At 42.4% G+C, this 13,271-nt stretch overlaps 1 protein-coding gene across 11 annotated transcripts in view; it reads left to right on the top strand.

Moving 5' to 3' along the window:
* SEMA5B (semaphorin 5B) overlaps nucleotides 1-13,271 on the top strand; it is a 291,544-nt gene that overhangs the window by 215,087 nt on the left and 63,186 nt on the right. For all 11 annotated transcript variants that reach the window (XM_074873600.1, XM_074873596.1, XM_074873599.1 and 8 more), the window contains 2 exons: nucleotides 818-1,025; nucleotides 3,205-3,412. In XM_074873600.1, coding sequence (XP_074729701.1) covers nucleotides 818-1,025; nucleotides 3,205-3,412 — 416 coding nt within the window. The remainder of the gene's footprint in view (nucleotides 1-817; nucleotides 1,026-3,204; nucleotides 3,413-13,271) is intronic.

Raw genomic sequence — 13,271 nt, 5'->3', positions numbered from 1 at the left:
GCTTTTGAAAATGCTGAATTCTGGAGATTAGTGTGAGAGAGAAACTCAGGCCTTAAAATGCGCTATCCACCTGCTAGGATTTACGCTGGTGTTTAAAAGACACAAGATGAGCTCTCTTCTTACACCCTATTCTGGATGGACAAGAGCATCGAGTCCTATTTCAGTGCACCCCTTGGTTTTGGAGGATAGATGGACACAGGTTGATCTGCCATTCACTGTGAGCATAGAAGAGCTACGTGTGGGGAAGGGAGAGCTAGTAGCTAACCTGCCTTGCTTCAGATGAAGGGGTCTGTTCAGAAGGGAGCACATCAGAGAAAAGCAGTGTGGTGAGTTGGGTTCTTTGATGCAAAACCAACGTGTTTTCAGGTTTGTTAACCTGCAGTTTTTGTGCATTGTACAGACTGAGATGCCAGGTAGAGTCTGAAGATATTTAAAATGCTTCAAGTACTTATCACCACAAAAACTTTCTACTGCTAGCTTTCTACAGCTAGTTTTAATTCTTTCTTTTACTCCTCGGTTTGTTAATTCCTTTTGCCCTTCTGGTGTGCTGGCTGCAAGGTATCACAAGGGAATGAAACACCACATCGCTTGCCAGTGGACCAGCTGGAAGAAATGTTTCTAAAGAGTGGGCTACAGGCCAAAGCTAGGCTAAGGACCTATGATCAGGCTTAAGGGCCTGATCCTGTGACCCTCACACAGACCCACCTCCCCAGGAAATCAACAGAACATGGGTTTCCAGAAGAATTTCAGGGTTTGGTCTTGGGCTGCTGGAGTGGGGAGAAAATGCAGGTGCTGAAGTTCAATCTTCCATGTTTAGTGTGGGACGCTGAGTGATGACAGCCCTAACGAGAACCTGACGGAGAGGGTCCTGCAGGATGCGCAGCGCTTGTTCCTGATGAATGATGTCGTGCAGCCGGTGACTGTAGATCCATATGTGACTCAGGACAGCATTCGATTTTCCAAACTGGTGGTTGATATTGTTCAGGGAAAGGATACTCTCTACCACGTGATGTATATTGGAACAGGTAAGAGCATCGGGGATTAAGAAAGTTCCCTCCACTTGCTCACAGAACTAGCAGCCCTGGGAACCTGGTTGTGATGTCATTACACAAGTGTCATTCAATACCATTTTGGCACAAAACTGCATGGAAGTTAGTTTGCCTGAGTAAATTAAAAGCAGGACAGAGGACTTGAAGCAGAGTTCCAAGTGAACAGACCATAAATCCACATTGTGTTTAAAAACAACAATAACATTTTTCTCCCTTTTATAAAAACATGTTTCAACTAATCAGGCTAATACATAACAGTGAGGAGCAAAGGTCGGTGAAACGCTCTGTGGTTTCATGCACGTAAGTTGCCTCTCTGCACTATGACATACTCATCTCTAAATAAGCAATAATAATACTTAACCTCCAGGCTTGCCCAAGGTTTTAATTATGTCTGTCTTTGCACTTCCGTGTGCCTACTGGTGTATGACTCTCAGTGCTTTTGGGAATGGGCATGCACTGAAATGTAATGCAGATGGGGAAGCTGAGGCAAGTGCTTTTTTGTGGTAGCATAGCGAGCCAGTGGTAGAATTAATTATATGATTTAGTCTCTTGATTTCTACTGCCATCCTCTAATTAGCAGGACACATTGCCTCTTCTGAGAAGTACAGATATCTTGGATAAATGAAAGATGCTGAAGAAGGACAAAGTGTTATAAATGGTTGTCTTAGCCCATATTCATACTAATGATAGAGGTTAAATTAAATAGTTTGATTAATCAGAGCATATGGCCAGCCTCGTGGGTATAATGTTGTTATCCTCTATTGCAGAAGCTTTGACTTTAGAATAAGATGGATTGCCTCCATAAGTGTTAGTTTAATCTCATATCTGAATGCAGAGTCATTGCCTCATTCTCATGTTACCACCTTCCAGGACTGTCATAATTTATCTAACTTTTACCACCACTTACTTCAAAAGTGATCATCTTGGATGTGTTCTAGTAACATTCCCACTGTGGGAACCTCCATGGACATTGATTATGATGAGAAGATTGTACTTAAATGGAAATACAACACGGTTCTGCCATTTTGATATCTTGATATTTTAAGTGAGGAGTCTCAGCTACAAAGCCTGAGAGAAAGCTGGGATACTTTCTGCCTCATATCATTTGTGTAGAAAGGTTCACTGTCATAACCTTACCTCCTTATTTGTGTTTGCTTTCTGCCCCTGGTTAGTGGTGACTGAAGAGTAAGCTCTGCAGGACTTGAAACATTTAAACCAGTCAAATGCTTCAGTAGAGACAACCCCGCCCAGAGGCAGCCCTGAACACAAACCCAATCCGGAGACAAACCGAGCCCAAACTTGGGCATCAGACTTGTTCCACACCTAAGGTCCTCCTAACTGAAAGAGAAGCATTGCATGGTAGCCAACCCCGCCACTGTAAATTGCTGAGCTTTGGCACCAATAAAGAAATTATTGGGATAGAAAGATTAAGCTTCAGGAACAGTTGGGGCTGACAGACTTCTTCAGGGTTTTAATGAAAAGTGGTGTGGTTGCCGCCTTTTCCCCAGCATAAATCTCCCACAGTTTATCAGATCTTTAAATTGTTTAGGTAGGAGCACTGTGAACACAAACATATATGTTTTGGTGTATGCACTGCTCATGCCGTAACATCCCCTTGTCAAGCTGGCAGGACAGCTTCTTCAAGGAAGAGGATCAATTAGATCCATGACCCATGCAGTCATTACAGAGGCCTCTGAGATTTCCAGCAGGGCTGCTGCATCTGTTGTCATTTGTCATGGCATCAAATCACACCGATCTGCTCAATAAACCAAAAGAAATACAGACTTGAGGCACCAGAAATGATCCCTGCTATCTTGGGTCACCTTGCTGTATAACTCACTGGTCACGGGACCAGACTCTTCTCTGCCTCAGTGCTCCAACTGGGAAATACTTTCAGGTACTCACTCTCCAGATGGTTCACATCCTTCTGGGTTCCCATGAAAATGCATTCACAGGCGGTTTCTGTAACGTCCGAGAACTGCTAAGGATTGTTAACAGTGTAGCTGGAGCTCTCTCTACCATGGGCAGCAGGTGACCCAGAACTAGGTTTAAAGCAGCTGTGTAAAGATGACATTACTATTTTGCTCTTTAGGCAGGTATGAAATGACGTCAGTGACTCCAAGATTTACTTGTGCCTTGTTTTTTGTTCTATTAGAGTATGGCACCATCTTGAAGGCCCTTTCTACCACTAACAGGAGCCTAAGGAGTTGTTATTTAGAGGAAATGCAGATCCTCCCTGATGGACAACGGGAAGCAATCAAGAGTCTCCAAATCCTGCACAGCGACAGGTCGCTCTTTGTGGGCTTAAATAATGGAGTGCTAAAAATTCCTCTGGAGAGATGCTCCATGTACAGAACAGAAGGGTAAGCAAATTTACAGCTCTGATATATTCCACTTCAGGTTAAAAAGAAAAGCACCAGGGAAACATATTCCAGTCCGATTCGGTTTAGAAGGCTTTTTTTCATCACTGCAAGACAAAAGATGCTGTTGAAAGTGCATCTCCTGATAGATACATTCATGACAGGAGCAATCAGAATGAGCAATATTTTTTTGGTAAATATTAATTAGTCCTCATCAGAAATTAATTGTATGTTTACCAAGGCAAGGCTTGCAATATTTACTTTTTTTTTTTTTTTTAACTTGACATTTCAGTGTTGCTTTTATTAACTCCATGTGTTTTGCTGGCGGTTCTTATTGGCACTATGGCTGCAGGTTCCTGAATTTGGGTCCCAGCCAGCCTATCCTGGCTTATCCGAGTGATCACCTCTCAAACGTCTGATGAGGCAGGGCTGTGCTGTGTTACTGCTTTTGGAAACCAATAGCTCATCTCAAGTATGTGTGACACCTCTTACACCTGGATAGATTCTGTGCCTTGATTGTACCTTTTAAAGGGAGAAGGAAAAAAGACTTTAATTGTCAGCCCTGGCTCCAGAGCAGTTTTCCACCCAGAAATGTGTGTAGGAGGCTTTTGTATCCAAATGGTATCCCTCCAGTTTAAACAGGAGAGAGTGTGATTAGCAACTGATTGAGACATACAGGCAAATAATCTGCCTGAGTGTGTAGTGTGGTCTGCTGCAGGTAATTGCTTGTTTACATCTCTTGAAAATACTCTTCCTTCTCCTCTCTTGCTTTTGCCTTGCTTTCCTTGATGAGAGTTTTGTCTGAAACTGATGTCCTCTGTGCTAGACAAGAGGAAGAATTTTAGCAACATCTAAACCGATTCCCTCTTTCATGGCCTACTGCAAGATGTCCCCATTCTTTTGCCGAAAAAATTTATATAGAAAATGTCACCATAATTTATTTTTAACAAGTAGTTTATCTATCAGCTTGTAGTAAATTCGTATCTGTCTGAATATAAAAATACCAGCTCTGTTTTCACTGAACCTCTTAATTATCCCTTTCAGAAAATATAACTTGGTCATTACTGCAAGTCTGACACAGAAGTGTTAAATGTGTAAAGGTTTAGTTGCTTATACAGACAGGCTGACACAGAAGTGTTTAGTAAGAGAAAGAGAACCACAGCTGGAAAATGCCATCCTGTCCTCAGCCCTTAAAAGCAGAGATTTAAAAAGGTAAAACATAACAGCTGTCCTCTTCAGGCTGTCCTGGAGAGTTTCAGTTTGAGAATATTTATGTGTGTATACATATATATGATCCAGTTTCAAGAGAAATGAATTCTTCCTTTTCTTTCTGTTCCTAATCATGAGTTCAGCTTTCCGGAAATTTATAGATGGTGTCCCAGTTTCAGCCTGCATAAGTACTCTGTATGACACTTCCATTAAAGCTCAAATGGTGGAGGTTTGCTCAACTGCCTAAAAAAGGGACAAGCAGGGGAAAAGCAGCAATGAGTGGAGGGCAGATGAGTGGGGGTACCTCGCAGGAGCACCATCTATTTAGGATCTGACGGCCACAGGGCAGTCGTCTGCTAGTATAAGCTTATCCCAGCAAAACAAAAATCCGTCTCCAAAGAGGGTCCCGTGCCTGCTGGTGGCCACAAGCAGCCTCAGTTTTATGCACTCTGCGGCACTGAGTCCTGGCTGAAATTACTGGGAAGCTTGTATATCAATGCTGGTTTTTTCTAAAACAAACTTTCTGGAGGAGTTTTTCAGTGAAATAAGGAAGCATTCCAGCTCTTTTGGGGGACGGAGACTCAAACTCGGCCTCCATGATACTTTTAGGAAATTTAAACCAGCCGCTGGGCAATACCAAAGTACACAAGATAGGGTCTCCTGACAGCATGGTAGGTGCATATAGTTGGTGATGTGGGAGGTCAGAATTTGCTGAATTCCAGTGCTGGCCAGCATTGCAATGGATCCTTTGTCCCATGGCCGAGTCTTGTGGAGTGACCGTGAATTGGAAAAAAGGAGGAAAAAAGGAGGAAAACTTAGGAAAGCCAAGGAAGGCCATTATTTATTTATTTGCTTAAAAGGATATTTATGATACTATTATTACTACTTTTTAAGCTAAGCTTTTTTTTTTTTTAGGAAATTATTCATTCAACTGCAAATTTTTCAGCTGCAAATCTTGGAACCTTTTTTTCCCGTTAGCTTCCTGGCTATGTAGGTGATAAGTCAACTTGGTCTCCTTTGTATTTCTTTCAATACTGAACTGTATCGAGAAGGATGTTTTAATTTCCTCCAGTGCATTCCACCTGGCACTTCTCCTGGGCTGTGATTTATTGCTTATTGTTGTGTCTATGTTTAATACATGCCAATATACAGACACCACGGGGAAAAAGGGCTCCCGCCTCTACAACACCCCCTGCTTATTTTTTTGTTGTGCTGTGACTTCTTGACTGGCCTCCCTGAAAAGCTCTCGTTTCAGCAGTTTTTATAATCTAATCGTTTTGATGGGGGCTCAGGAAGCTTGGAGGTGATGGAGAATTTGTGCCTCCCAGGCAGGAATACCACAACACTGTTTGTTTTCTTTGGCTGTGCCGCATGTTATCAGGAAACTTTGCAGCCTTTTACACCCTGGGGGCTGATGTGGGTTCTCAATTGCTGACTCTGAGCTCTTGCCTTCACCCTGCCTTCTCCCTTCTCCCTCGAATGGGAGATCATGTATCGAGAGAAAATTGATCCTAGCATTGAACCTCTCCAGCAATCCTTGCTGCTCTGCTGCTTTAAAACCTTGGGGCTTAGTACCGAGGCTCAAAAATGGGACAGAGGAAAAAGCAGTAGCGAAGGGAAGAGATGGAAAGGGAAAAGGATTTCTGCCATCTCCTTTACTGTTTGTTTATTGACATGGCACCAATTTAATCTCTTAAATGGTGACCAGTAACTCAGCCCCATGTCTTGATGTAGTTCGTTGACCCAATATATTTCTGGGTGTCTGAGCAGTGTTTTGTGTGTGCCCACTGACCTGTCTCAATCTGTCTTTTCAGAACAGCCAGTCTTAGCAGCAGGGCAATGGGAAGACATCTGTAATGTCAGCTGTCCAAATTTACAGGCTGGACTTGGCTGCAGGGACCTTGCCTTGTGCGTGTGTTTTCCTGTTGTGCTTCAGTGCTGCCGTTACCCACTCTTGCTGGAGACTGTTAGGAAGATCTCCAATGCGAGCAAAACCTACAAGCCCTTTGAACACGCAGTGTGTTTTGAAGGCTGCTTTGCTGGGTGGTAGCTTGGCTGTGCTTGCTGCTGGATTTTGCACAGCTTTGAAATCTTTGTAACCTCCCTGCAATTTTCAAATGAGCTTGGATTTTTACCTCAAGTTGCCCCCAAGCTTTGGGGAGGGATATTTGGAGAGCCAGCACTGCAGCTTTATCGCTGACACCACCATATCTCTAGAATGTGTCTGAACAAAATCCTGAATCTGAATTTTAGAGGTGAGGACTTCAGATCTGGACCATTATTTTCAGGTGGGGCCTGTCTGTAGGGGTAGTTTAGTAATTTTTTTAAAGGGTGGGGTGCAATTATTCATTTTAGGAATTGCAATCAAACAGGTAGGAAAATGAAGCTGGTTGTTGCAGGGAACACTTTGTAGTCTCTTTGTATTGCCCCTTTGCTGCATCAGGGCCATGGGCCTCCAAGCAGGCAGAAAACCTGAGGCAGGCCTTGGGGTGATTTTGTAGCCATTTTTTGATTACACATTCAAATGAGGAAGAGAAAATGTATTTGGGAGTAAGAACAGAGGGTCTCTTGAATACCCACCTTTTCTGCTCTCCCTGTCCGGAGCAGTTTTAATGCACTTTATGTTGATAGATCTCCTCTTCCTCCCTCCCTCCAGTTTTCTGCATAAAATTTGCAGTTCACATGATGCAGGTTGCAATTTTGGGATGTACAGTGTGGGTCTGCGAATAGTTTGGCTTGCCTGTCCTCTTCCTGCCGTGCTGTGCTCACATGTGAGTGCCACCACAGGTCAACCTCATGGCAGTAGAGATACTCCTGCTTCCGAGGCTATGGGGAGAGCCAGATCCTCTTGTGTGCAGCTATGACATGCTCTCATTTGAACCCTGCCTGCTTTTTTGACCCGGTTTCAGGGAGTTTGCTGTTGAGTGATGCTGAGTTTTTGCCCTCCTACTTGGCCTAAATTCTGCTGTACATCCCCTCCGGCCATGGTGCTTAATGCAAACCTAGCAGAAATGACTCAGCTGACAAGTACTCTTACCTGCTGACTTGAGATCTGTGTGAGAAACACAATTCACCTCTAAATAGCTCTGGGCCAGCAATCAGACAACTAAGTACATATAGGTGAGTAACTCCTGAAGTGGCTTCAGGGAGTTTTTGGAAGAAAAGGGTCAGCAGCCCTAGTAAAGAAGCAGAGAGTTTTCTGCCCTCTCTCTCTCCAAAGTGCAAAACTGGAGCTCAAAGCACAGTCCCTGTACCACGTCCACACTATGCTTTCTGGGGCTTGAGATACCGCATGGAGGATTGCTTTGGTGGTGGTTATTGTTATTTTCTTCTTTTTTTTTTTTTTTTTTTTTTTTTAAATCCTTACATGGTGCAAAATCCTCTCTAACAAAGGAACGAAGCACTTGAATTTAGGATTGCAAAATTACAGGATTTCCAGATTTCAGGAGTGAAACTGTTAGGGAATTTAACTGGAGGAATAATACAGTCTGGGAAGAGATCTAAAAATTTCCCAGTTTTGGGAAAAGTAAATTGAATATGGGCTGGAAATCCTCTGACCACTTCATCAGAATGAGGATAGTTCCTCGAAGGGCAAACAAGGAATTACTGTTGGGTAAAAAGCACAGGAGAGTAAATGTTAAAAGAGGTAAGGGAGAGAACAAAGCAGAGACTGTTGTTCAGTGGAGCCCAGCAGACTGCTGAGGCAATGATGACGGCCAGATTGTTCATCAAAGACCTTGAATATCCAGACCCTTCTGAGCTGAGGCTGTTGAAAATCTGGCCCAGATTTTGTTTTGAAAATCTTCTCCCTGTTTTAAAAAATATCTAGCGCATTGAACATCCTTTTAAAAATAGAGGCAAAAGCAAAGGTAACAGCCTACAAAAATGTTGTGATAAAGCTTAATCATCAATTTCCATCTGCTTTGGCTGATATGGCCTCTCCAAAATTAGGGGAATTAGCTAATTATTGTACCACCAATAATGCTGAAAAGCTTTGGAAGACTTCATAGGCAGAAAGGAGAGTGCTCAGCCCAATCTTTTGTCATCCACAGTATCCAATAATACATCAGAATAAATCACTAAACATCTGGTTTGGCATTCTGGTTGCATTTAAGTAAATAGCGAGACTCCCACTGACAGAGAATGAAGACATCAAACAGAACCATGATCACTAAAGCTCTTGGAAAGAATGAAGTTTGGTAGATGAAATGGATCTGTGTTCTTTAAATAGAAGTACAAAATTATACCATTTTATCTACCCTGAAAACACATTTGCATCTGCTGTAGCAGGCAATTACTCCCATTTTCTTTAATGTAGCTGCTTATATATGTAAAGTTAAGCACATCCATACTATTTGCAGGGTATGGACCTTTAAGATTGAAGGGGATGGTACAGGTCTAAGAAATGTGGATTTCAGGATAGCAGTTGAAGAGCTTCATTTGAACAGTCTGGTAAAGGGATGTGGCCACATGTATCTGAAATTGGAAAAAAAAGAAGGCAAGGGTAAGTGGTAATGTAGTGAGCAGGGGCATGTTTCCAGTAAGATGCCACAGAAATTGGTTTTCAGTTTCATCTTATTTGACATTATCTTTAATGGCATGGAAGAAAGAAAATAGCATACTTTGTAGATGCCATTTAAGTATGAAGGAATCACAAATAACAGTGAGGAGATAAATGCAATGTGGGGCCAGTAGGGAAACCAGCAAGAGGCTGAGTTTGAGGAATAAGCCTGTGCTGAGATTGCTGGTGTTTGCATCACTGAGAAAGAACACAGTATGAAAGAGTAGGAAAGGGTTTTGCTCCGAACCAGATGAATTATTACAGTTTTTCCCATTTCTATTAAATGCTCAAATGAATGACGTGCTTTACATTCATTTTAAGCTGCCTGTACACTTTTAGGCTCCCACTTTTAGCTCTGAACTATGTAAATGGCCCCGAGTGAACGGTACTGTGGCAGAAGGGGAATTTAGCAGTAGCCAGAATCTGGGGTTACACAACTGCTGAAAGGTCACTTCAGAAAAAGCCAAATAAAATCAGCTAATTTCAGGGCTCACTGCCTTTTGCCTCCTTACCATCATAACTAGGTTGCAAATTTGTTTGGGGGGGCTTTGGATTTGCTAGGAGGGAAGAAAAAGCAGGGAGGTTGAACGTGCTGAGGGCTTTTGTTTGCTCCTTATTTTCAAAGCGTACTGCCAACAGGACTTAGCTTGCAAGATTGGGAATGGTTTAGTGTATGGATCCTTTTACCTCTAGCAAGCTGGCTTTAGGCCAACTCAGATCAATGATGTCTAAAAGTCATTACCATCAGATGCCTGCTAGGTGGGCTATGTGAAATTAGTTTCAACACAGTGGTGACTGACAGGAAAGCAGGTAGTTTTCTTGGAATATGTTATGTTAGGATGACATTGATGCTATTGTTATACAAACAAGATTAATAACTAAAGCTACCAGCAAGCCCCAGGGCCGATATCCATTGCAACTGTCAGTTCTTGCAATTTGCTACTATTATGTCATAAGATTTGTATTCTAGGCCACGGTCATATTCAGTGACATGGCTCCTGATGTAGTCTACAGCCTTACTGCTGCCATGGCTGGTTTGCTTCATGTCTCAGGCTTCCAGGCAGCATTTGCTGCATAAAACACAAACGTACCCAATGTTAATACTGAATGAATATATTGCTACAGATGCATCATTAACTTTTTATTAGGAGATGTGCTGTTTTACCTGTTTGGAGAGGAGGAAGTATCTGGAGCCAGAGCAAATTTGTTATTGTTGGTTTAAGTTTAAATTTTAAGTACATATAAGTACATAAAATATGTATGGGTTGTAGAAGAACATAATATTGTACTGTCTGGTGTCTTTTACCTGTCAAAATACCTAAGTACTGTAGATCTATGGGAACACTCCAGTCTGCAAAGGAGTAGGGCTGGATTTGAAGAATATCCATTTACTGAAGTGATGTTGTCTCTTGTTAAAAAGTGGAATGGACATTGTTTGATGGTGTTTTTGTAACTACGTGGGAAAAAGCAATGGAGAATATGTTGGCAGGACCATTTTGCACCTTAAGCAATGTTAAAATAGCCCTGCATTGGACAAGAGATATGTTAGATCCTCAGGGTGTAGTAGGTGGTCTAATATTTATTTGCCTTTTCCAACATACATTAATCTACAAAGGTTCTGTCTAGCTGAATATACATGTTGTTGAGCAGAAAATAATTACCCAGAGCTTAACAAAATCCAACTTTCACAAAGGAGCTGCTTGAATATGGATTACTTTGTGCAGCCTGGGTGACGACTGTAGACTGTTTTCAGGTTTCTTTATCATCACTCACATTTCCTTCTAAGTTTTCTGCCTCTGCAGTTTTCTTTCCCTTTCTAAATTCCCATTTTAGCATAATTTGTGTTCTTAAATCATCTGCATCTTGCAGAGGCTACATAGAGCACCTGTCTGTGTCCCTTGCAGTGGATTTGCTCTTGCCTAAACCACTCTTTTCCTGTATCCACCTACGCCACCAGAGTACTGAAATTTGCCATGTTCACACAGAAGTCTCAGATCTGCAACCACAGAGCAGAAACGCAGGAGCAGAACACATCTTAATCTGACAGCTGCCTGCAGACACTGACTGACACAGGGCAGAGACAGGGAATAACACTTGAGTGCACTGATTTGCCCAAGCTGCCTTTCCAAAAGGATGTCTAGCCCCCTCTGCCTCTTTCCATATGGCAGCCCTGGGGGGCATGTTTTCTTAAGGCTCAAAAGCCTGCCGAGGCTAGGAAATGGTTGTGCTTCACAATCCAGACAAACATGCCTGCATTCAGGAATTCCTTCTGGCTATTCCTTTCATTAGGACTTTAATAGTATCCGAGTTTTCTTGTGGATGGCTGATCCCAGCACTGGTAGTCAGAGGCCCTCTGTACTTTTGTTTTTATTAGAGGTCAGTTTTGTTTGGCACACTGACAAGAGTTTCTAATAGTGTTTGTGGAGGAACTCACTCATTTTTTTTAATAACCTGCTTTACTGATGTAAACATAAATCCAGATTTAATCAGAATTTTTCTTGGGATGGCATTAATCTTCATATTTGAATAAATGCAATGTTGTTTTATTTCACGGCTTTAAAAATAAAAATAAACACTTATCCAATAAAGAAGTCACTGTTGCTAAAAGATGATGGAATGGGATGTCAGAAAGTAAGAAATAGAATAGTTTGTTCTGTAGATTGTGTGAGGCCATAATCTATAAACCGCAATCGATTAAAGTGATATTGAAAATGGTAGGGCAGGAGGTGGAAACTGGCAAGCCAAGGTCCCTGATGTGGAAAGAAAAATGAGATGAAACTGCCTCTGAAAATCCTCTGTCTGTGCACTGCTTCTTTCAAATAAGTTACATATGTTTGGCTCATAAATGGACTTCAGTTTTAGAGGTCGTTTTACACCATGGCTTTAATTTATGCATTCAAAACAAATCATGTGCAGAGCAGCAATCACTGATGCTAAGCATGTGTGGGTGATAAATTACACATGCACACAACACACGCACACTTCAGCTTCTCTGCCTCTGCGTCCAGTATCAAATGCCAAAATACCAAACCTTGTCAGTCCAGATTAACATCAACTGTAGCCCTCACAGTGGTGGTACCTGTGAGTTGTAGTGTGCTCTTCTCAAGTAGTGCCCTGCTCCACAAACAGCCCCATTAATTGCTTAGTAGTACTGGGCTACTTGTCTTGAGGAAAGGGCAGTAGCATCTGGCACGGAATATGTTGTATTCACCAGCTGAGAAATGAAGCTGCTACTTGACCAGCGTCTGACTAAAGCAGCTCAGTTCCACTTGGCTTCTCTTCTCAGTGGGGAAAGATAATGGATTTGTACAGATCACTAACTCATCTCTGTAGTTTTAATTTTTAAAGGTATCAAAATTAGAGGGATTGTTTGAAGGTCTGGTGCTTTTTTTCCCTTTCTAATCTTATTTTCTTAAGCCATGAACATCTTTTTGATTCTTATTCTTCTCTTTTCATGCCATCTGGCTTTAGGGAAGACAGAAGTCCGCTCTTCCTTGCACGGGCTATTGAGGTTGTCAGTAATTATGATTTGGTTGGCTGGAAGCTAATATGATTATTTGTTTAGTTCATCCCCTCCATAGGTTGATAGCAATGGGACAGTGAGCTAACCTTGTCAGGAAATGCCTGTCTGCCAAACACAGCCTCATGCTTGCAACTAACAGACACAGCTAAAACCCCCTTATTGCTTGCAAAGGGCTGTTCCCTCGGAATTAACTGCTCGAAGAGTGCAACAAACCAGTGTGAAATTCAGAGGTCTTATTCCCCAGAAGAGCAAGGTGAATGCCTCTGCTGCCCATGCTCCTAGATGCGGAGCACAGATGAGTGTTGCTCAGTGCCTTGCAGGATCAATGTTTGCACTGCACCACTTGATAGTGCTGCTAATCTCCGTGCCTCTGATGAACTAACTGGTGATGCCCATGCGGGTTTAAAGGACTAGGTGCTATGACAGTTATTGTGTCTCCCTGGGGAACATGATGTTCACTGCAGGTTCCAAACTCATCAGCAAAAATGCAGAACCCTCCCCTGGCGTAGTGGCAGGGTCTTGTGAGCAAACACAGTTTGGGAAGGGAGCTTCTCAGTCTTTGGGTCTAG

This window comes from Strix uralensis, chromosome 6 (assembly GCF_047716275.1).
Source record: "Strix uralensis isolate ZFMK-TIS-50842 chromosome 6, bStrUra1, whole genome shotgun sequence".
NCBI lineage: Eukaryota > Metazoa > Chordata > Aves > Strigiformes > Strigidae > Strix > Strix uralensis.
Note: the sequence above shows the minus strand (reverse complement) of the source record. Positions and strands in the feature narration are given on the sequence as shown.